Source organism: Gouania willdenowi, chromosome 20, assembly GCF_900634775.1.
Source record: "Gouania willdenowi chromosome 20, fGouWil2.1, whole genome shotgun sequence".
NCBI lineage: Eukaryota > Metazoa > Chordata > Actinopteri > Blenniiformes > Gobiesocidae > Gouania > Gouania willdenowi.
The window spans coordinates 16987498-17011385 of record NC_041063.1 but is presented as its reverse complement, the minus strand read 5'-3'; the positions used below and the strand labels follow the sequence as shown (position 1 = coordinate 17011385).

Sequence of the window (23888 nt, the reverse complement as noted above, 5' to 3'; positions counted from 1 at the left end):
GAAAAAATCAAACAATCCCAGCTTATCGTGATGAGTGCCCAAATAATCATATACTAAATGTCAATTTATGCCGAAGTTGTTTATTTTTTTTAAATTTATATTTAAATCAGCAGGTCAGAGACAACACAATGCACAGTGAAGATACTTGAATTATAAGATACAGATACACACTCATGGTTGTCAATATTCACACATGGTTCTTATAAATATTATGGCATTATTTTTGTGCCACATTTATGAGGGGTTAAACCAGACAGAGCAAACTCTGATTGGCTGTTTCGAAAACCAAGCCTAACCTTTTTTTTTTAAATTAACAATTGAAAATACCACAAAGCAGTCACATATTTAAATGTGTACTATTCAAATATTTAACAAACGTCGTATGGTCAGTTTTCATTCAAATATCACATCCCAGCAGCTGTCGTAAAGATTGCGAGTGAAGGAAGTGGCGTAGGGGTAGGGTCACTTCCTTACGACGTCAGGACTGGTTACCGAAACAGCCAATCAGAATTTGCCCTGTCTGGTCTGACTCCTGATTGGTTGACTTTGTGTCACATTATAACGCCGTCATGTTGAGCGAATGTACAGGCAGAGTTGAGCGCACAGGGAGTGTAAGACTGAGAGCGAGAGAGAGAGAGTACAAGCAAACGGGGAGAAACACTGTAAGGGAGCACATGGGGAAAAATGTTGTTAATGCATGTTTATGTATATTCAGCGAGCATGAAAAATAATATTTTGAGTACATTAATCATTGTTCGGTCAAACTGCTCTATTTTGCACTTTACAACTTTTACACAAAATTAAATTGATTTCAGAACAGCATGAAAAACACAATTTTTGTGCTCAAAACTGCGCACTAATTACTCACAAATGTGGCACAAAAATAACGAGATAAGAGATGAGCGTATTCTGAATATGAAGAGCAGGAGTTATGAAGTAGTAGTGACTGTTCAATTGATTACTGGATTTACAAATACAGTTCAAATGTTTCTCTTCAGAGGAGAAATACTTACTTTGATGACAAAAATCCACCTTCTCTAACAGCCACCAACCCTGCACACGTTTACTACCAGTACTGTAGATGCTTCCACATTTATAATAAAACAATCACAAGCAGATCCTTGAGTTCCAAGGTCAGGTTTCCAGAAAACTGATCTCTAACTTTACCAAACTTTTTTCTTGCTGACAATAAGTATTTACTTATTTTTGAAGCTTTTTGATGATAAAGAATTCTGATAAATTGCACTTTCAACTTAAAATTGTCAACTCCTCCCTACCCCTTCCATTGTCCTACCCTGACTCCATCTTCCGTGTTCCTTTCCCCCTTCACTAAGGTTTAACACTGCTCTTCCTTTTTATATTCTCCCATTAATAATGTTTTTCTTACCCTTCCCTAGGTTAGGTTGATGATGGTCACAATTATGCAATAAAATAAATGTAATTATTTAATTGCAATACTAACACATGCATAGTAGTGCAGTGCAGTGTTGACCTTCTACAGCGTGTGCAAACAAGGTAAAATAAAAAATAAAAAAAATAACTTGGATGAAATAGGTGATCAAACTTTGTACATAAAATTACGTCTTATTAGTTTCTAAAAGCAGTTTGATTTCTACACAAACCAAAGCCCAGCATATAAACACGCCATTTAGCAAAGTATAGAAAAACACAGCATTTATTTACAAGCCTTTTTTTGAACAAACATTTTACCAATCTGTCATTTCTTTAAAAAAAAAAATCATCATTTGATCAACAGTAAATAAACAACAATAAAGTATCGACACAATCACTTAAAATATGTGGTTCCCTTGAAGATGATCCACTTTCAGTCTGAGCTCTCCGCTAACATTCTGGTAAAATACAGCAAGGCAGGCTGAGCAGTGATGTTCTTAATGCTGTACGCACAACCTGAAAACACCACAGTGACACACAAACACAAGTAGTTCAATAAACACAAATATGAATGCAGCATGTTGATGTTTTCCACTACCAGCTGAGAATAACAAAAACATTAACTGCTTTTTGAAAGAAAAAAAAAAAAAAAAAAGAACAGAACGCTCCAAGCTTCTTTAATTGGTTTAATCCTGAAGCGGCTCTGAAACGCTCAGCATGTAACCAAACGTCTCATAAAGAGGAAACGTTTCCAAACGTGGACAACAGTGGGCATGAGAAGTCTGCATAAACAACGTCTAATAGTTTTACATCAAACTGTTCTTTTATTGTGGAGGACCAAACCTGCCACAATTCAAAATAAATGAATAACTAAATTGAACATTTTAAATTAAATACAAATGAATAAATAAGTTGAAAAAATACAAAAGTTAAAAAAATAATAATAGTAAAAATATATATTGTCCAAAAATATAATATAGCGCTCACATTTACATTTTGTTGCAACCGAAACCTGCCAAAATTTTAAATAAATGAGAAAAGAATAAAAGTAAAATAAAAAACAAAACATTTTTATATGTATAAAATAAATGATGGAATGAATAAAAAATAATAAATCCTATTTGTATTTTCACTTTTATTTATCTATCTATATTTAGATTTATTATTTGATGTTTTTTTGCATTTATGCATTTAATGATGTATTCATATTTACATTTTTGCATTTTTTCCCCACTTATTTTTAATTTTCTTTTTTTAGTTTTAATAAATAATAATAATTCTTAATTCATTTGATTTTACCTTTAACTGGTCTGGTCCTCCATATTTTAAAGCCATGCTTAGAAAACCAATGCATGCAAACTCTACTTAAACAGTAATTACTTGCTATTACGACTGACTATTATGAATCAGAGTTAACTTGAATAGATGCTGTATTATGCAATTCTCTGTGCTCCGCCTACATTTCAAAAGCGCGCAAAGGTAAACCAAGCTTTCTGTCGCTTTCTTTAAAATCGTACCCTAACATGTCACTGAAATGCCTCACATGCTTGTTTTGCTACAATATCACACCTTCACACACTCTTTTTAACCAGAAAGTGGGTGACTGAAGGTCTACAAAGTGTAACAAACAGACAAATATGTCCAATTGTGCCAATTATCCCGTTTAAAATTTCTTGCTACGTGTAACAATTTATCTAGCAATCATGTTATCCTGTGTTTAAAAATAAAAGCAGAGCTTCATCTGAAGTGTGTTTTTAATATGTTGTGATGAACAAGCGGTACAGATTAGAATCTTAAAAATGCTCTGGTACAGAGACAGGTTTAGTTGTTGGTGTATTCGCTAAATTGGTGGTTATTTTACTTTTACTTGGTGACACAAAACGACAGAGGCATCTACAGTCACACTGCTGCGCTGGGTTGTGCAAAAAATGAGGGTTAAAATTAATTAATTAAAATCAGGGATGTCCCGATACAACTTTTCCATTTTCAATATGATACGATACTGCAGCCTTACGTGTCGACCGATATCCGATATCGATATTGGATGACCCCTAATTAAAATGTTTTACAGATAATGTTTTGGGATCATATCACATATTTCCATGTGTTTTTTTTTCCCATTAAACAAGTAGATGAGGGTCTTACAGTATAAGATAAAATAATTTACAAAAATTATTAACAGTAGTTGACTCTATTAATCCTATTTAGCATGTTTGGCACTATTTGGGGAGATTTATTAGCCCGTAAATTCACCAAAACGGAGAATAATGATGAAACAGAAAGGAAACAAAAAAAAAGTGGAATACGACACAGAAATGGAATTAGGGACATTTTGGAAGGGAAAATTGGAGGCTCTAATTTTACATTTACATATTACAATATATAAAAAATTGCATTAACATGAGCTTCTGCTTACCACAGTGCACCACAAAGGCCTGTCCTGGGCTGTAGCTGAACGTCCTGGCATCCACGCTGACATTCACAGAGCTTGAATTTAAGTGAAACACCTTTTTTAAAAACAAACAAATAAATAAAATGTGGAAAAAAGGAAATGAGACATAAAAAAATCGGAGTTATTTAGTATGAAAAAGTTTACAAACAGTTAATATTAACATAATGAGTTTGATACACCGACCGTTGTGGCGCTGTGATCCACCCAGAGAGGCTTCTTCATGTAGGAGCCCAACACAAGCTTCCCAGTGCAGTACGTGCTGTCGTTCAGGTCCTCTAGGATTCCCATAGCTCTGTCCTTATGGAAGAACCAGTCAAAGTGGTCCGGGGTGATCTCTGCATCATCTACGACAAAATATAGATTATACATACAAAAACACAAGCACAAGATTGTTTTTGAAAAAAAAAAAAAAAAATAATAATAATTATCAATATTTATCTCACCAAATATAACTTGAAGGAACTCAAAGAAAAGCCAAAGACAAATGTATCAAATACACACTGTAAACATGATGTTTGGTCTGATGGTTGATGACAGCTTGTTACAGAAAAAAAAGCATCTTCCTGCAAAGGCTTATAAATCTACTCGAGTCAAAAGCATAAATAAATACCTCGTACCTGACTGCTATAATAGTAGAAAAGCAACATTCTTAGTTGTAATAACCATTTAAAACTAGTGATGCACGATATAATCTGCACGTTATCGTATTGCCTCTATTTGCTTTAAAATTAAGTACCAAACATTGTCCATTCCACTGATAAAATTACCCAATCCAAGGGTCCAAAGTTCCATATATTTACTTACTCTTTGCAAGAGTGGACCAGAGACACTTGAACATCTCTCCCAGGTTGACTTTATCTTTGGGCTGTAGGCTGAGTGGTTGAAGAGGCGGACCACACAGATCAGACACAGAGAGCACCGCTTGACCTCTGGTTGTTGGTAAAACTACACAAAGGGAAGGTTAAAGACAATTAATTAAAACATGCACCTAACGACATGGGGTGAATGTATATATACACAAATAAAATAATGACTGTATATTTATGCATTAAATAATTGGAAATATACAAATTAATTACTCTAATCACACCAATCATATGTTATCAGTAGGGGTGTGAAACAAAATGGATTTCACAATATACCGCGATTTTTGTGTATTTGTGCAATATTTCAGTGATTACAATGCTTTCAATGTGTTGCAATGGTTACTTGATTTTATGATGGCAGTGTGTAATGCCTGCAATATTTATGTATGCACAGACATTTTATTAAAACAATAGGAACACTTGTTTTTTTCTTATTTTTGTGCATTGTCACTAACTCAGGGTGTTTTATCCTTAATGTTCTCACTTACAGTTGTTACAATGCCGTCATTATGTTGTCATGGTTACTTTGAGACTTCTACACAGTAGTCTCAGTGAAAAGAAACTTGTTGTACTTTATTTTATAATGGCAGTGTGTAACACTGTATTTTCTTTTTTTCAGTGAAAATGTGCAAAAACACTAATAATAAATAGGATGTTGTGAAGCAACTAGTTTTGACTCAATTTGTCCTCTGAATGATCAATATCTTCTGATGAACATATACAGCAACTTGATTTGTCAATTTATGTTTGCGTATTTACGTTTAATTTTTATATTAACTGGGTAGAATAGTGCGATATATCGTAACGTGACATCCTTGCCAATACTCACCCCTAGTTTCCAGGTGAATATATGACTATTAAAAGTGTCTCTATACTAGGTGTGAGCAATACAATATCGCCTATATCAAAACATTTTTATTTTATAGGTTATTTTGTATTAAAATGCTCATTTTAGGAGTCACTGCTTTCCTTACTTCTCAGAACAGCATGAAAAACACAATTAGGTGGATAACTGAATGTGTTCTAACCCAGACATTCACCTTAACAAGCCACTACACTACAGAACTCACTCACACGTGCTGTCCCTTAGAGGAGAAAAAGCCAAAAGTGGCACATATTGTGCAGCTGTTTGTTAATAAATGTGCCTGTGTGGCATTTCACATCAGCAAATTTAACCAAGAATTGTCTTTCTGGTCAGACTTTTGAGTAAAAAATATTGACATTTCTATCGTATATAGACATTTTGAGAAAAAATGTTGGGTAACAATTTATAATAACTATCTGTTATAAGTAGATCATTAATAAACTCTTAGTTGATCAGTTATAAAATACAGTTTAAGGATTTATAACTGTCTTATAGATAGCGAATAGATAACTTACAAGCTGTAAGTTAAGAATTTATCAATTTCTTGATGACTGTACGTTAATGATTCATAACTATACCTTATAAATTAGTAATAGATCATGAATAATCTAGTAAATAATAAATAAACTCATTACTAATGACTTAAGCATCAGTTCAAACTTTATATATGTTGTTGGGATGTTATTCTATAGTTGCAACTATTCCTTTTGCTAACAGTTAATAAATAACAGTTTATTAATGATCAATTAACTACTTGTTATTATATTGTTCCCAAATATGATGATGTGAATTTTGGTCCAAATCACCCAGCTCTACCCTATAGTACTCTGTTTGAATAATATCACTCGAACAAGCCTTTCTTTAAAGTTCCAAACTACAAAATAATAAGTAATAAAACTATGTGTGATTTATGCTAATACAATATAATATCGGTAACGTATTAGAAGTGAAAAAGTTGTATTGGGACACCCAGAATTCCTATGGTTGCTGATAAAACGCACCACTTTCACCGTTCTCTTCATGTTCTTCCAACTCGATGAGGGAAGTCGGGCCACTTCTGAAGACGTATGACCTGCCACAAAAAAATCTTCAATACCATATTGAACACTACAGGAAACAGAAGTGAGGCCTGGGCTAAATGTTTCCTTACGTGCTCTCTCTCTGGCTCTCTGTTAGCATCTCTGCATTAGCCTCACAATCCTCCACTGCAGGATGTGTGGTGAGTTCACGCCCGTGGAGCTGTGGTACGTCTCTGCTTTTCATCACGCTCGGAGTCTCCACGCCTGAGGCGAAAATGTCATTGAATTTGACCAGAGCGCTTTTGACAGTCTTTGGAGTAAACACTGGTTTCATCATCACTGGAGCGCCCTCTGCTGGTTTTGACGACTGGTCTACAGTGTCCTGGTTGTTGCTTTCAGGTGATGTTTTCCGTTTTGATGGCTTCTTTTTGTCCTTGCTAGGTTTGCGCTCCTTGTGAGGAAGCGTCAGAGGGGACGAGACCCCTGCAGCCACATTGTTGTCGTCGTTTACCATCCACCAGTTACCGGTCGGCTTCCTTCTACGTTTGGACGGTTCAGCTCCATAAAGCTGCTCCTTTCTATGAATGGGTGAGATGGGGTGCACTCTTTCTTCATTAATGCTGTGATGATCCACTCGCTGAGTCTGAATGACTTGTTCTGTAAATCAAAAAGACATTTCAATTATAAAGGATGCGTTACAGCGTTTACAGGGTTCCTTCAGCTTTAGTCAAATTAAATTCAAGACTTTTTATTGCCATTTGAAATTCAATTTAAAAAAAACTTCACAGTAAACATAATCAAGGCAAAAATCGAGGGTCATTTTTTTTCTTTCCAATGTCTAGTGCAGACGTGCAACTGGCACCTCCTCAAAGTAAACACACAAAAAAACAGACTAAAATAATCAAAGTCACTCCAGAAACACAAGACGACTACAAAAAGTCAGAAATCTATAAAACAACAAAAATACAAAAAATTTAAAAAAAAAAAACAATAAGAAAAATCTTTGTAGGACAGGACAGTCACATTTCAAAACAAATGTAACCATTTATTTTGAAATGTGACACTAATTACAATCATAAAAACATACTTATCTGTTAAAATTTGAACAAAAATTAAGGCATTATTTTTAGATTAATGACTTTAATGCCTTTTAAGATTTTTTAAGGATTCGCAGAAACCCTGGTTTAGGCGTCTTTATGCTCTAAGTCTATACCATAACAGTTTCCTCAGAATACTATGAAAAAAACCACTATAAAGCATTACGATGGAATAAATGAGTGATAACACACATTATAAAGAATCTCATTTTGTAAATAAGTGGAAAACAAACAGTATTTAGTGCCTCCTGAATATTTGTATTTCTATAGTTTTTATCATGTCCGGTCATCTCCCACCTGGTGTGGGACCAAGTCTGGCCCGTTTATTTTCAGTTCATGTTCTAATCAAATCATTTCATAATCATGAACATAAACACAATAAACACCCATATGTTTAATAATTTCATTGTTAATTTTCCTCTCTCTCTCTCAAGTACCCCCTGTAGTGCCATCGTGTACCCCCATTTGAGAATCACTGCTCTATACAGCTGCTTATACACTTCTTGTTACAATTTAAATTATTCAAAAAGTTGCTGAAGCAATTTTTATACTAATTTATTAATAAAATACAAAGACTTTAAGACTAGAAGCAAAAGATTGGTATTCAAATACCCCTAAGTGATGTTTTATCTCAAAGAGATATCCTCATATAAAGGGAACAGGTACTTTCTCATTAAGGCACAGCTAATGTTAATAAAATAAAGAACTTTAAACATGTTCTACCTGAGTTGTTGTTGTGGTTTCTGTGATTGGAGGACGATGGGCAGCTCTGCTCCTGATCCATCCCATCAATTACTTCCTGCTCCTCCACCTCCTCAACTGATTTGAAGACTTCCTGGGCTTTTTTCTTCTTTTCTTGCATGTTTTCTTTTGTATTTCTTTTTATTTTCTGTTTGGTCTTCTTACCTTTAGCTTGATTTAAAATCGGGCTGGGCAAAACTGTCTCTTTCGGTTTTCTTTTCTTCAAAACTTTGTCTTTCTTGTTCTTTTCAGCCAACAGTGGAACAGCTGTATTTGAGTTTTTGGTGCTAACTTTGGACTTTTTCACCAAATCCACCTGGTTGTCTGTCTCCTCTGCACTATGACTGCTAATCATCCACCACTGTCCAGTCTGCCTTCTTCTTCTTTTTCCAAAAACACGCTCGTCATCTGATGAGCTTTGTTCAGAAACAGGTTTTGACTGCTTTACCTTCCCATCTGGGTCAGAATCCACCCTTTGTGTTTCTGTAGACCGACAGAAAATTATATGAAAACATTACAAATCTGTCGCGTTTTTAATGCACTGCAAAGAAGATTCAAGAAACATGAAGAAATGCAACTCGCACAAATGTAGCAGTAATAAAAAACATTTTAAAAACTTCCAAGAAAGTCTGGGTTATCTTTTGATAACTGAAAACTGGAACAGGATTGACGAGTACTTAGAGACAACATTTATCCACCAGTCTGTTTTCTACTGAACAATCTATTAATTCATCTTGTTTATAGCTTGATGATGAGTCTGTCTAAGCACACACAGAGCAGATGGTAAATAAATTAACTTCTTAATCAATTAAGAACAGGAGACGCTCATTACGATCGACTGTTGGATTAATTTCCACCCACCCAACCCCCGACATCTCTAATAAATAGCTATTAAGCGGCTAAAACAAAAAGCAAACACTTATTTTAAATCTAGAAGCGATAAATAAATAATAATAAACAGCTGAAACACACATACTGAGTCGATCTCACCTGTAGGAGGAGCCAAAGCTTCGGTGTCATTTTGCTCCTCACTGCTCATACAGGTATTTTTCTTCACACCAGCTTCTGATACATGCTGCCTTTTTCGGGTCCTTGTTGAGGACTTTTTAGCTTTCCTATGTTCTTCCTTGGTTTGTATATGCTTTGACTTCTTTGTTTCAAAGGACTTGGTTGCTTTTGTTTTCGGTTTCTCTGAAGGCTTCTCCGTCTCCGTGTCAGTTTGATGATTCTTGGGACTCTTCTTCGACTGGGCTTTCTTTGGAGGTTTCACGTTCTCCTGAGTCTTCACAGCATCTAAAGGTTGATCCACCGGACTGACAAAACTAGCCTTACAACTTTCAGACTCAGCATCCTCGTGAATCTTTTTATTTCCTTTCCTCTTTGTTCCTAAACCCATGTTGTCATGCTCCAGTTTGTCCGAGGCCTTTTCAGGCTCCTCCTGTTTTCGTGGCGTCTTTTCTAAGCTATCCTTTGAGCCCTTTTCTGATGAACTGTCTTTGTTACTGCTGGAAAACCTGCTCTGCTTCTGTTTCCTACTGGGCCCACTTTTATGTGGGATGCAGAACTGAAATGTCGTATCGTCATCGTCCAGAATCAAAAAGTCATCCTCTGGCTCAGGAGGAGGAGGAGGAGGAGGAGGAGGAGGAGGGGAAGGGGGAGGGGAAGGAGCAGGGACTTCAACTGGTAACTCACTCTTCCGAGAGCTTTAAAAGAAAGCAGAATAAAGAGGTAAAGCTGTTTTTTTCTGAGAGATTTAGCAGATAACCATAATATTATTCATGTTTCAGCTTACCATGGGGGGGGCTTCGACTGCACAGCTTTTCTGAGCTTCTGCAGGAAAGCAGTCATGTCTTTCACCACACGTGTGGACGACTCCTTGGGCTTCGGGTCCTTTTTTGAGCCATCATCAGAAGTTGCAGATTCAGGTTGTTTCGTCTGTGCTACAACAGGCTCATCTGGCTGCCAAGTCTTTTTCCTGTAAGAAATATATTAATATATAACTGAAAAAACTAATTCTGATTGTACTCCACACAATAGTTTAACTAATAATAGAGGTAAGAATGAAATACATATAAATTATTATTCTTAAATTAAGAATTACAACAAAATATCTCATACCGGATGGAATGTGTGTCCTTTTTGTGACTAGGCAGCTTTGTGATAACAATCTTGCTCGGAGGATTCTCTAAATTTGCGATATTATACCTAAGAAAGAATTATTTAGAAAACTGTACACAACTATGAGACCAAAGGACATGAAAAACAACAAGTGCCTACTCCTCTTTGACTTGCTCATTGCTCTGGTGTTCATGAGCAAGTGGAGGCTCAGCGTTGGCTTTATCTTGTGTTTCCTCTTCCAAAGGAAACAGAACTGGAGTCACTGGTGGGGAGTTTATATCGTTGAGCTTTTCTGCACTTTTTACAAAGATATTCTCTTCAATGGGGCTGGACGTCTTTGCAGGGAGATGTGCCACAAATGGGATGTCCAAATCTGCAAAATGCCAAAGATAACACTGTGAACATGAGGAATAAACCTATACAAAACAATATTATAATTATTATAATAAATATCAGACTTAGAAAGAAATCAAACGGATAGTGCAAAAAAAAAAAAAAAGTCTTACGAGCATCCAATGTAGGACCTGGTGAACTCTTTGAAGGATGCGGTTTGTCTTTATCAAAACCCTTCAAAAAAGAAATACATAAATATAATTGTGTTTTTCTTATTATGTATCAATGTATTTTTCTCATTTTGTAAGGGATTTCTTTTTGTGTAATTTTGAGTTTCTCTGCCCGTCACAAGGGAAATGTGAAAGTGGGGAACAAAAAGGGGAGAAAAAGAAAAGTGTGATGTAGGCAAACAAGTGCGAAAATGTAAATGCAATCTAACGCTTGAAAAAAAAATGATCACAAAAAAAGAAGAAAGAAATACACATTAATTTACTCAACACTCATGTAGATACCTCAACTAATTTGAAAAAAATACATAAAAAAAAAAAAATCACATCACATTAATATATCAGATCAACAAACTGAATAACAGAAAATAATAATAGCTGCAGCTAAAAAATGGACACGGCCAGGCAATATTAGGAAAAACGAGACAGCAGTTGTTAGCATTTAAAGGATGGTTTTATATGGAAAAAAAAAATAGCAACTAGACTGCATGGAGATGTTGGTAATTTGTTTTTAACAATGACTTATTGCCTCCATAAATGAAAAAAATGATTTCAAATTTTCCTTTTTTGCATTTACTCCAATTCTTCATGACAGCAAAATTCAAAATACTGCAAAAAAATAAAAAATCCGAACAACATCCACCAAAATTTAGCATTTGTTTGTAAACATTGAAGAAACATTGGAGGGGGAAAAAAGAGATGGACTACATAATTTGCAATTTGATATTGGGCCTACATTTTTGTAAAAGTTGCACATCTGTAGCACATATGGTTGATTATTAAACTTTGGACGTTAGAGGTTTGCTTTAGCACCACCTTCAGGACAATTGGTGTATTTTGGCATGGGCGTGGACCTTTGTGCAAAATTTGGTGATTGTTTTGCATATGGAAAGTATGATTTCCTCTTAAGAAGAAAAATAACATGCAGGATAACAATAGGTTCCTGGCAAATTAAGTCTTTTTTTTTTTTTTTTTTTTTTTACAAGAGGACAAATCCATGTCTGTCACTATCAAATATCACACCAAGGTGTCTGTTACCGTTTCCTCTGGTGAGATAGGTGAAACCACTTTGTTATCTGGTAGTTTTTCAACGTCAAAGGTCGTGAGCAGAGGAGATGGAGAACATAGATCATCCTGTGGGGAAGAGTCTGAAAAGAAGACAGGTGGGAGTTAAGGTAAATAAGTAAGAAATTAATGTAATAAATGTGACACATATATGTATATACACGCACATACCCATGTCATCAAACATCTTGTCAACATCCATCAGAGATAGTGCTCCTGTCCATGGCTGAGGAGGACTAAAACATCAATGATGAGGATAAAATTAGGATTGATTAGAATAATACTATGGTAATTAAAAACACATACATAACCAATGCTAATAACTCCTCATCTGCAAATCTAGGGGATTAAAATAAACGTATTTAAACTAGTGAATTAAATATATGGTGTTCAAAGGGTAGGCTAAAAACATTGCCAATAAAAACATACTTTTCATAGCTTGAGAGGTAGCAGAGCTTCCTCTTGGGTCTCCTCTGTGAATAAAAAACAGGCACAAAACAAAACGCATAACGTTATTTCATTGGACATTTACATTTTTATATGTATGTGTGTGTGTGTGTATGTATGTGTACACTACAGACACGTAAACAAACACTGCAGCCTCCTTTCCATTTGTGGTTCTACCCAACCCACTCAGGATCTATGCAAAAAGTTCTTATTTTAAACATCCATATTATAGTTGATATTGAGGAAATCAGCCAATAAACAATGCCATGTACGTTTCGAATGGAAACTTGAACCCATTTTGTGTCGCACCTCGGACCAAAACACAGGTTAAGCTGTGCTGGTCAGAAGCTAAAGGATAGAAGAAGCTAACGGTACAGCTGAGGTGGGCAACTGTACCACATTATTATTTATTTACAACACAAAAACACTTAAACTTACCATCCTGGGTGTATTATTCTCCATGTATCTGCTTGTTTGTGTGGCGAGGACACGGCCCCAAAACCCCAAAGCGGCTAACCAGTTAGCTACGATTGGATGCCATTTATCTGTTCCTTCTCTGTGTTGCTTAGCACACAGAGAGCATGGACGATTCCCTGTGCACACGTTAGGAACTTAAAGATTAGCTTTAGGCCATAAGACGACAGGAAGACTCGTAGTTTAGCTCAACTACTGACCGACAAAATGTTTGTTTGTAACAACAGTATTCACGTAAATTAAAAAAAAAAAATACCGCGCGCAATGTAGTTTCCTTCGAACCCCGCGTATTGTCTCGCAGGCAGCATATATCAGTATGATCGACTACTGTATAAATAATTCTGACTGCCGTGAGCATTTATACTTTGCATTTAGAAATAAAACATTTTCGATTTCGAAGTATAGCATGTGAAATGCGCGTAAAGTATTTTTTTCATCAAAACCCGTTGCTTGTAAGTCAAAACACAGGGTTAAAACAACCCATCTCTTTTTTTCTTCTTCGTTTGAGTTTTTCTTCTTCTACCGGTTTTTTGGCAGCTTGCATCCTTATAGTTGGACTACCGCCACCCTGTGGAATATAGCTCTCACAATGGCCAGTTTTCATTTTCTCCATGGCAGCCCAGTCCATTGAATAAAATAAAATAAAATAAAATAAAATAAAATAAAATAAAATAAAATAAAATACTTTGTAAGTCCATATTTTTTCATTTTCTCCTTGTGATTTCTCCTACTTCACACTGCAGTGTAACTGTGGAAGGATCGATCCAAAATATCAATAACATCAATACCAACATTGTGAGGATTCAGTGTAAAAAAAAATGAAACAGTAGTTTAATGTGATTGAACATAAATAGGTTCAAGACTTATTATATTAGTATTTCACTTCTCATATTCCCAGAGAGCAATGGATTATTATATTTTTGTAGCCTAGCTTCTCAACTCTAGCTCAAAACATATTTTGTTTTAATTTGCTCTAAAAAGACAAATTTTTATATCAATGTTTGGGGAAAAATTATTTTGCTTCTGGTCAATTCGGTTTATTATGATGATGAAGTATTTTGTAAATTTGCCTATTCCGTCCAAGGTTTAAACAAAATATTCACGAAACCCACCTAAGGTTCTAATCCGACTCTTTTTTTCCTTAAATCAAACCGATGTGAATATTGAATGGGGACACCCCTAATCGTAACAACGAAAACAATAATTTTGCATCTAAACTGAGCCTAGACAATAAGAGATTGATGTATGACGTTAACGCCCTGTAGGGTAGGCCGGTTGATTGTATGTACAGTAATGAGGTTTAATGATGCATAGGCCCCTGATTAACATGTTTGTTGCCTTTGTTTTATTACACATTAATGTTAGTTTAATTAATTTTAAACATTTCCCATTGAAATAATTCAGAATTCGCCCTGAGAGGAATTGCAGTTAAGACGTTGTATGAATGGCAGGCTCAAAGGTAAAAGCAGTTTGAATAAATCTATAGAACCTTCTTTTAAAACAGTTATGAATGAAAAAAGGAAGGATGGTATAAATTCATTGGACCATAAAGTTAAGGAAATGAACCCTGTGAAATTAAGATAGCATTTAATACAACTGTGTGTGTACCTGTGTGCACGTGTTAGTGTGTGCATGTGTGTGTGTGTGTGTGTGTGTGTGTGTGTGTGTGTGTGTGTGTGTGTGTGTGTGTGTGTGTGTGTGTTATCAGTCAGTAGGCAGAGACAAGTTTATAGACCAGTGAGCCAAAGGTGAAAATGACATGTTTAATGTGCAAACTATAGGCCTACAGACCGTCAACACACAAGAAGAACTTTTCCATAAAAAACAAATCTTAAATAAACAATCAAATATGAAAAAAAAAAAAAAACATTACAATAGTAAATCTTGGAATGACAGTGTTATTATGATGTAGATGGTTCAGCGAAACATTTTTTTCTGCTTCTGACCAATATCCATCGGCTCCATGGTTTCTGGACTGACGTCGTCATACAGCGGAAGTTTGATGTGCCTCCAAATGACCAAAATGAGCCGCACCACAAACAACAGCGAGGCTGAAGCCAGAAGCACCGCTGAGAAAAGAAACATGTATGCTCAGATTATTATGGTTTTCAAAATAAATGTTCTATACCAAGGTATTAACTCCAGGGTCACACAAACAACTTTTTTTCTTTTTGGCAATTTATGCCAAAAGGATGGATTTGCGATGACTATTTATTGTTGTAAAATGTCATAAAAACCTTTACTAATAGCCTGTTTGAAAAAATAAATAAAATGTGTTTATTTTGGGACCATACCGATAAAGACACCATTGCGATTTGGCGAATTTGCATCAAAGTTTTTATCCAGATTTCCAGACAGTGCCCAGATCACAACAAGATAGGTGATGCAGATGTAGCGCACATGCTTGTCCAGCACAAGGTTTTCTAAAACAAACCTGTAAAACCACACACAATATCAGTCAGAGTCTTATGGGTGAGTTTTAATAAATACTGTATTAAATATAGCCAACCTACCAGCCCAGCAGCACAACTGTCAAAACTGCATAAGAGATGGTTGCTGCATCTTCAGGAGTCATTTTGACCTCATACGTCAGCACAATAGTCAGATTGATCAGTGTTGCAATTGTTGTCCACGTGGCATAAATCATTACACCATTCTGAACCTGCAAATGTAAACATTTTCAGCTCAGTGTGAACCTTGAACCTGTAATTTCATATCAATCTAATCACACTTGGTTATAGAAGTCTGCACATACCAACACACGGAAGCACCACAGGTCAGCATTGTGGTATTTTTTCAGCCACGGCCCATACACGTGAAGTCCGTGGCAGGTGAAGAATATCATCAGGTAGTTTGTGCAGATGACCAGGATGAGGAAAACCAGCGCTGCGATCATTATGCTTAGGAAGAAGACTGAAACTTCAGGATATCTGCTCAGTTGTGCATTATTTTGTTAGTGCATGTACACGTCCTCACCCTCTGTCCCAAACGATGAGCCAGCCAATATTAAAACACAGATTGAAGCACCAGCTGATGAAGAATCCATAAGGCAACACCGCAGGGCTGCAATAAACGTATCCATATCCATTCCTGAAGCACACAGGAACAGTCAGTCGGTGGTGTGTTGTTGTTCAACTTTTAACAAGCATTTTCCATACTTTCTGCAGAGTCCTGCAACAATGTAGATGATCATTGCAGTGAGCCAGATGTATATGACACTCCAGATGTTAAAGGCCCATCCTGAGGGTGTGATCTGGGTGTCAAACACAGCAGACACGTTGCCAGTGGTGGTATAATATGGACCTAAAGAGTAAAAAGGAAAACATTTAATCGAGTATATATTACTATTTAGAGTTAATCATATATATTTATAGAAAATAAACTCACCAAGGCCAACTACAGACAATCCATTAAACACCAAACTGATCATGTAGCCAATCACAGACACAACTATTGCAGCGAGACGCCCAGGATTGTGTTCTCCCATTGTGGTAACTGGATATTATTAAGGTCAGAAGAAAGAAACAAGGAAAAATGGAAGAGTTGATCCATTAGTTACTCATCAACTGATGGAATGTTTTACTCCACAAACCCAAAAACTGTCAGATGATTTGGTTTTTGTCACAACCTTTTGTTAAATAGACAAGATTGCTGCAAGTGATTCATGGCCAATTCTTTTAAATAAGCTATTTCATAATGTAATTAAAAAAGGAAGGGAAAAAAGTCTAAATAAAGATGTTATCCACCTGTGTCCAGTGTGTTACCAATTTTAAGTTCTTTAGAGGTAAAAATTAGAACTGGAAGTTAGTGTTCATATATGCGACACTTATATTGCCCACATATTTAAGATTGTAGCCACAACAACAATATGTGTAATTGGAAAATGTATTTATGTCTTATAAAAATGTGTTACTGTACGTTTTAAAACAAAAATAAAAGAAAATGAGCACACACAGCCCACCTGAACTTGAAAAGATGTGGCAAATCATATTTTGATGAGAACATCCAAATTACACTTTAGCACTAACCTACACTCAGGGTTAAGAAAAGAAAACATTCACAGTAAGCAGCTCATACTGGAATCACCTGAGTAAGTATTTTAACATAAAAATAAACGTTAAAATAACAATGAGATCTGACAAATGTCTGGGATTTTCTGGCAAATCGTCCATTGTGTGTATTTCCACAGACTTTTGAAAGGTCTCACTTTAGAATCAATAGTTGCTTATTCATACCAAGCTGACATCTTAATAACAACAGTGTACACATACCTCGCTTTGCTCTTCCTCATGTGAGCAGAGACATCAATACAAACTGTGTGTATAAGTGAGCCAGGGCAGAAACATGTGTGTTGTACAAAAAGGCGTTGTGTAAGAGGAGGTTTTATGATCCTACAACACGTGCACGTGTACTTGTTTGCTCTTTGTCACAGACATAAAGCCAAAGGGTGAAACAAAGTGACGCTTTTAAAACCAGGAGAAAGTAAACAAAATCATTTGTTTCACAGGTTTCTTTAGCACTAGCATATCAAGGTTTAACCACATGCTTATGAGCTTGTAGTAATTCAAAAACATGTTGGAGATAATGATTATATAACCTAGTAAAGCCTGGGTAAAGATGACACAAAAACAAATTAAAAGAAATTTAAAAAATATGTATATATATATGTACAGTATATATCAAAGTCAAAGTCAGCTTTATTGTCATTTGTACTGTACAATACATGTAGCCTAGCACTTATAACATATTGACCATATATTATACAATAATGATACATGATACCATATATATAACCATTTGATCTTAGAACTTAAGTCCTAAGATTGAAGATTGAATAAGAAACTGTTGGCCATGTGACAGACTGGACTCATCCAGGGTTATAATCTTTGATCTCGTACAAGGTAAAGTATCTATAACTGATAAAGGAATCATTAACAGGTGATGCCACGTGCCATAAGTCAGGTTAAGTTAATAATCCTTCAATGGGAGAGTTAAATAAAATTAATTTTCTAGAATTTCACTGGTATTTATTATGGAACTGATTCTTAACAAATTTTACATTCGTTTAAGACAGATTTTGTTTGATTTATATTGATGATTTTTCTTGTCCTCAAACGACCCTATGTCTCGATGAAACTGTGTTGAGACATGCACTGTTTTCGATTGCTTACACAGTAAAAATATATGCTTAAATCAATGTGATTAAACGTTTATTGTAACCATATTTTAAATACATGTGCTACTAAATACACACCATGCTCAAGAATGCAATGGTGTTTTTACCATTGAGTGTTTGTGTTAAGTAAGTTATCGTGTTGCTGTTCATATGATTGAAAAGTTTATACATTTACCTTTAATGTTGCATTTGACCAATATTCTTTATGTTTTGATTTCTGTGTTTCAGTTGGTCATGTATGTAAATGCTTTATTTCCAGGTGTTTTATCTTTTATAGTTTTTAGAGTTTTGGCTCAATGACTTCAAACAATTGCTGGGAAGAAAAAAAAAACCTGTACTATCAAAATAAACTTTTACATGTCAGTCACTATGGTTGCAAACAAAAAAACGAATCAAATGTGGGACCAATAAATAAGCGAGTCTCAGTTTGACAAAAAGAAAAAAAAAACAAATAAAAAAAGAATAAAAACAACCAAAAAAAGAAGTTTATTAAAGAAGAAAAATGTTTTAAAAGTGGAAACAGCACGTATATAACCAGCATTATTTAGTATTTATACATCTCATTACAGATCCTCCATATCATCATCTTGTGTTATCAGGTTAATTTTATCAATTACAAACATTACAAACATTTCAAACAATATACACATATCAGTCACAATATTCTGACCCCTTACATGTCAGATATTAACATTAACAATATACAGTACATGTCTTTATTGTGGCCCCTCTTAGTGGTTTGGAAAAATTAAGTTGCAAGTAAAAATGTTTTCTAAAACATGCCAAACTGTAATAAACAACTAGGTCAGATTAATTCCATCAGAGCAGATTCTAGCTTTTTGGGGCCTCTATGCAAATTGTTGTGTGTGTGTGTGTCTGTGTGTGTGTGTGTGGGGGGGGGAATTGCCTTTTTCACCCATTAATGTAAATTGTCCATGTCGAAGGTCAACACTACATGTTGTGCAATGTTTTTATGACCGTTATGCAGTTTTTATTATTGCAATGAAACAAATTCCTCTATTTTATTGAATAAATATAATAAAAAGAGAGGTCAGTGTTACACACCTGGGTGAGGGGGAAAAGAACAGGGAAGAGGGATTTAGGGTGGGACAATGGCTGAAGTGGTTAACAGTTATTTTGGTTGTGCTGAAAGTGTAATGTGATGCTACTCTGGTGCATATTGTGTGGTGTGTAATCTGTTAAACCAGTACAGTGACAAAAAAGAGGGTGACCCGGCTTAAGTATATAATGATGATATGCTTACACCTAGAACTGATAGTTGGGAGGATCAATGTGTCTAAGGTTAAGCCCAATGCATGCTCATCCCAAAACCTAAGGCTTAAGTATATTGTTGATAAAGTCACAAACATTTAATTCTTCTCAGATAAGGGTGAAGAAGCTTTGGGGCCACTAGAGGTTTATGAGGCTGTTATTGGACTGTCTATAGCCAGAAACGTCCGTAGAATTCCATCTTTGATTATCCAGACACATCAGACATTGACCTAGGCATATTATTCTGGTTGGGGAGGGGGGTTAAACCATCTAAATCTAGAAATATGCTTTGTTTTTGTTTGTGTTTTTTGTCTTCGGTGACCCCATTTAATTGCATTTTATGATAGAGTTTGACCCTTTCATCTGCCATGTGGCACAAAACACCTAATTACTAATATTATTTAAAGATTGTCTTCTGCCTTTCAGCTATCTCCATTGGAACCATGTCATCGGGGTCCACATCTTTGAAAATGGGCTGTATCATTTGCCTCCAGATGACCAAAACCACCCGAGAGGCACACAGCACACAGGCTACAGCGAGCAGCGCAGCTACAGCGGAGACAAAAACACAAAGAAAGATTTAGCCGTATAACCATGGCTGCAATCATGATGAAGGTGATTCACTTGGTTGTCACTAACCAATGAAGATGTCATTCCTTGTGGGAGCAGCTGCATTGTAGTTTTTGGTCAACACCCCAGTCAGAGACCAAATCAAAACAGGGTAGATGCTGAGGATAAACCTCACATGTTTTTCGAAGTAAGAGTTTTCCAGGATGAACCTGTAAGAGATTTCAAACACATTCAATGTACAAACTGCCTTTTAACTGCTTCACTTTGATATATGTGTGTGTGTCCTCACCAAACAACCACCATCACAGCCAAAATGGAGAGTGACAGGGTGGCAGCATCCGTCTGAGACATGCCTTCATTGCTAGTCAGGACAATGGTAAGGTTTAGCAGTGATGCAATGGTTGTCCATGTTGCGTATATGGCAATCCCATTCTGAATCTAGAACAGCAAAAACATTTTTTAAAAAAAGTTAAGACTCAGATTAAGAGTTGCTGTTTGTTTTGTGGAAGAAAATCAATCTGATGCTGAACTGACCAACACACGATACAGCCACAGGTCGACTTTGTGGTACTTGTTGAGCCAGGGTCCATATGCTTGTAGACCATAGCAGGAGAGGAAGATCATCTTATAGTTTGTTGATGCGATGAGGCAGAGAAATACAAGAGCAGGAACCATATACCTGAAAACAACATTTTATTACAAGAAAAATATTTAAAATCAAACAATATAGTTTGTAGTATACCACTAATCTGAGTGGATTCAATAGCATGAATACCGGCCTCAACATGGGGTGTAAAAGACACCAAAAATCCATAACAAATGTTGACAAACTACCCAAACTGGCAACACCATTCATGCAGCCACTTGAGTTTATGCCACATGAAGGAAATCTATGTTTTCCTCAAAGAAAACATGCAAACTGAACAACACGAGCATGCACTGTTAAGGCTCGATACTGCCTTCTCCACCAGTGGAAAATATTACATTTATTTGTCATTGCCATCGTTACAGTTACATGGCAGTGGCACATTTTTTTTTTACAACTTGAGGACACTCATTTGAGAATAAATTAACCATATCAATAAAACACATCATAATCAATAAATGTCAATAAATATATTTCACACCAAACAATATTCATCCAGAGTTATACAGAAACTTCCCAGTGTAACTTGTTGGGGTAAGTTTTATTTATTTTTTATTTTTTAATTCTCAATGCAAAAACAAATCTGCATTTATTTTTATTTTTTTTACAGAATTTGTGCTGCAACTCAAAGCTGAATAAATGCCTAAAACTGCAAATAACTTTCAAGTACACAAACTGGTTATTAATGCTGAAAAAATTCTTACCTTCTGTCCCACAGAAACAACCAGCTGACATTCAAGCCCAGATTTAGGCACCATGTTATAAAGAATGCACGTGGCAGCACAGCAGGGCTGCAGTAGATGTAACCATAGGCATTTCTACAAGAAAATGCATTATTTAGTCATATGCATTTGTATTATGATCTATGATAAACTTGCTGTTACATACTTTCTAAAAAGGCCAGAGAGGATGAAGACCAATGAACAAGCTAGAAATGAGTAAATTATTCCCCAAATGGAGAATGCCCAACCAGCTGGTGTTATCTGGGTGGAGAAGTCAGCTGAAATATTCCCAGTGCTCGATAGAAAAGGATCTGAAGTGCAGGACAATCATAGGTAAAGTGAGTGACTAAAAGCATTGAATAAAGAGCAGAAAAATAAATAAATGTTAACATGTACTTACATAATCCTGGTCCTGCCAGAGCTGTGAACACCATAGTGGTGATGAAAAAGGCCAACGCCAGCACAATGAAAAGAGCACGTGTGATGTTGTGCTTTGCCATTGTAGAAAATTCAGATATTAATACAAGCAATCAGTCAGATTCCAGAATTATTAATAAAAACCTGCAAGAATTGGAAAAAAAAACAACCCTGATGAACCATTCAGCACGTGTTCTTCAGGGAAAAATAATGCTCAAGCCAAAGAGCAGCTCAGTGACATTAAAAATGGGCGTGTGTTGTATAAGTGGAAGGTTTTTATGGCACGCCAGCATATGTAAGGTTAAAACTCACTCCAAAGGCCTTCTCCCTGTGTCCTTCGATTCAAATGAGTGTTGCCATTTGTAATATGTTGGTCTCACTATACAGCTTAGCTCTGTGATATAAAACAAAGGCAAGACTTTGACCCAAATGTGTCGTTTAGTAACCATTTCTTATCACACACTTGGGTTTACAACACGTGAGCTGGGGGCAGAGTTTGCTGTTGTGAAAACCAACGACCAATGTCTTAGTAGAGACCCTTTAGTTTGTGAGGGTCGAAGAGTTGCTTTGATTTGCACTTTTATTGACTTCCACTAATGGTAATTGGTGTAATGCAGGATAAATGACCCTGAGCACTGGCTAGGGCTCCATTGTTTTGTGGACGGTGTTACTATAGTTGTGCTCACAAGAAGCGTGTCAATTTAACCTCTTTGTGACTGTTGATTAATAAGATTTATAAAGTACGGAACAACATAAGCCTTCGGATTTTGGAAAACACTCAAATGTTTGACTACGGAGACCAAAAAACAAACATTTAAGAACAAATCAGATTAACGGCAAAAAATAAATAAACTAAATTAAAGTACAAAAACAAGGTCAGAATTATAAAGATCTAGAAGGACAAAACTACATCTGTATATTTATTACACATTATGAAACATTTGCACCACCGATGGCTTATTAAATTGTTCATTTATTGCACAGATTAACTTATTTTTGTTTATTGTTAAAGTGGTCTGGTGTTTCTTGCTATATGTAGGATTTTGCTTGCTCAGCAAATATGACAATAAACTTCTTGAATCTTGAAAACAGACGATTAAATAAAATGTGTTTCAGCACATTCTCACCTCTAAATATGAATTAAATATGTTTAACCTATAAATCCATGTTGATCTGAACATTTTTATTCAAAATACACCAAAGAGTACATCTAAGATGAAGTTTTTTTTTTTTTTTTTAAAGTGTTATTTTAAATTGCAAAGCTTGTGACTGAGTTACACACACATGCAAAGAAAGAAGAAACAATTAAAAGAGTGTAAATATTTGTCTGTATTCACCTTGAACAATCACAATGTATGTACAAAAATACAATCTGTTTTTAAAAAAAATGGCATAGCCATGTTTCCAATGTTTTTAGACATGTATCATGATGCGCCATTGTTTTGTGGACTGGACAGTGTTACTAGTTGTGCTCAGTTGAGACAGTACTATTATTAAAAAGAAGATTTATAAAGTACAGAATAAAGCATTAGCCTTTGGATTTTGTAAAACTCTCAAATTTACTAAGGGGACCTGAGACCAAAAATCAAACATGTGAGAACAAATTGGATTGATGGCAAATAAACTAAAGTACAAAAACAAGGTCAGAATCATGAAGATCTAGAATCTGTATATTTAATGCATATTATGAGTTTATGACACATTTGCATCACCGACTGACTGGATATAATAGTGCATTTATTGAACAATCTGTATTCTATTTTTGTTTTAGATTAACTTGTTTGTTGTTTATTGTTAAAGTTGTCGGGTTTTTTTCACTATAAATAAGATTTGTTTTGAAAAAGTGTTATTTAAGCAAAGCTTGTGATTTATGGAGGTAGATTTGTGCCTTTATTATTCAATAATAATAATAATAATAATAATAATAAAACTTATATTTACAAAAATCACTTCAATTAAAAAACACTTTTCAATCAAAAATAAACATTT

General features: G+C 35.4%; 3 protein-coding genes across 5 annotated transcripts; all 3 read right to left on the bottom strand.

The window, feature by feature from the left end:
* Positions 1-339: 339 nt before the first annotated feature.
* On the bottom strand, positions 340-13349 carry LOC114454218 (proteoglycan 4). 2 transcript variants are annotated; one of them, XM_028434514.1, is made up of 16 exons: positions 13061-13349; positions 12605-12648; positions 12347-12411; positions 12149-12258; positions 11057-11117; positions 10710-10923; positions 10551-10637; positions 10225-10407; positions 9423-10135; positions 8415-8915; positions 6726-7251; positions 6577-6647; positions 4649-4789; positions 4028-4188; positions 3809-3899; positions 343-1908 (listed from the first exon to the last, which is right to left on the bottom strand). In XM_028434514.1, exons 1-16 carry the CDS (start codon positions 13082-13084, stop codon positions 1826-1828), a joined length of 3075 nt encoding a protein of 1024 aa, XP_028290315.1. In that variant the 5' UTR covers positions 13085-13349; the 3' UTR covers positions 343-1825. The 2 variants fall into 2 exon arrangements, with proteins under 2 accessions (XP_028290316.1, XP_028290315.1); XM_028434515.1 differs by lacking the exon at positions 10551-10637 and having other exon boundaries at positions 340-1908.
* Positions 13350-14845: 1496 nt separating this feature from the next.
* LOC114454358 (uncharacterized) lies at positions 14846-17451 on the bottom strand. Its single transcript, XM_028434770.1, has 8 exons — positions 17368-17451; positions 16484-16591; positions 16255-16399; positions 16073-16186; positions 15852-15996; positions 15610-15758; positions 15391-15530; positions 14846-15165 (listed from the first exon to the last, which is right to left on the bottom strand). Exons 2-8 carry the CDS (start codon positions 16581-16583, stop codon positions 15014-15016), a joined length of 945 nt encoding a protein of 314 aa, XP_028290571.1. The 5' UTR covers positions 16584-16591; positions 17368-17451; the 3' UTR covers positions 14846-15013.
* Positions 17452-18850: 1399 nt separating this feature from the next.
* Positions 18851-22298, bottom strand: LOC114454343 (uncharacterized). 2 transcript variants are annotated; one of them, XM_028434738.1, is made up of 8 exons: positions 22212-22298; positions 21883-22043; positions 21649-21793; positions 21465-21578; positions 20649-20793; positions 20404-20552; positions 20184-20323; positions 18851-20093 (listed from the first exon to the last, which is right to left on the bottom strand). In XM_028434738.1, exons 2-8 carry the CDS (start codon positions 21980-21982, stop codon positions 19942-19944), a joined length of 945 nt encoding a protein of 314 aa, XP_028290539.1. In that variant the 5' UTR covers positions 21983-22043; positions 22212-22298; the 3' UTR covers positions 18851-19941. The 2 variants fall into 2 exon arrangements, with proteins under 2 accessions (XP_028290539.1, XP_028290537.1); XM_028434736.1 differs by having other exon boundaries at positions 21883-22259.
* Positions 22299-23888: the final 1590 nt, after the last annotated feature.

What these genes read in the sequence shown, in the direction of transcription:
- LOC114454358 (XM_028434770.1), bottom strand. Translation starts at nt 16,583, where the DNA reads ATGGGAGAACACAATCCTGGGCGTCTCGCTGCAATAGTTGTGTCTGTG. An exon ending in ATTGTCTGTAGTTGGCCTTG is followed by an intron (nt 16,400 to 16,483) that starts GTGAGTTTATTT and finishes TTTACTCTTTAG; the next exon opens with GTCCATATTATACCACCACT. An exon ending in TGTGGTGCTTCCGTGTGTTG is followed by an intron (nt 15,759 to 15,851) that starts GTATGTGCAGAC and finishes TTACATTTGCAG; the next exon opens with GTTCAGAATGGTGTAATGAT.
- LOC114454343 (XM_028434738.1), bottom strand. Translation starts at nt 21,982, where the DNA reads ATGGCAAAGCACAACATCACACGTGCTCTTTTCATTGTGCTGGCGTTG. An exon ending in TCTGGCAGGACCAGGATTAT is followed by an intron (nt 21,794 to 21,882) that starts GTAAGTACATGT and finishes CCTGCACTTCAG; the next exon opens with ATCCTTTTCTATCGAGCACT. An exon ending in TGTGGCTGTATCGTGTGTTG is followed by an intron (nt 20,553 to 20,648) that starts GTCAGTTCAGCA and finishes TTGCTGTTCTAG; the next exon opens with ATTCAGAATGGGATTGCCAT.
- LOC114454218 (XM_028434514.1), bottom strand. Translation starts at nt 13,084, where the DNA reads ATGGAGAATAATACACCCAGGATG. An exon ending in AGGTCCTACATTGGATGCTC is followed by an intron (nt 10,924 to 11,056) that starts GTAAGACTTTTT and finishes GGCATTTTGCAG; the next exon opens with ATTTGGACATCCCATTTGTG. An exon ending in GAGAGCCAGAGAGAGAGCAC is followed by an intron (nt 6,648 to 6,725) that starts GTAAGGAAACAT and finishes TTTTTGTGGCAG; the next exon opens with GTCATACGTCTTCAGAAGTG.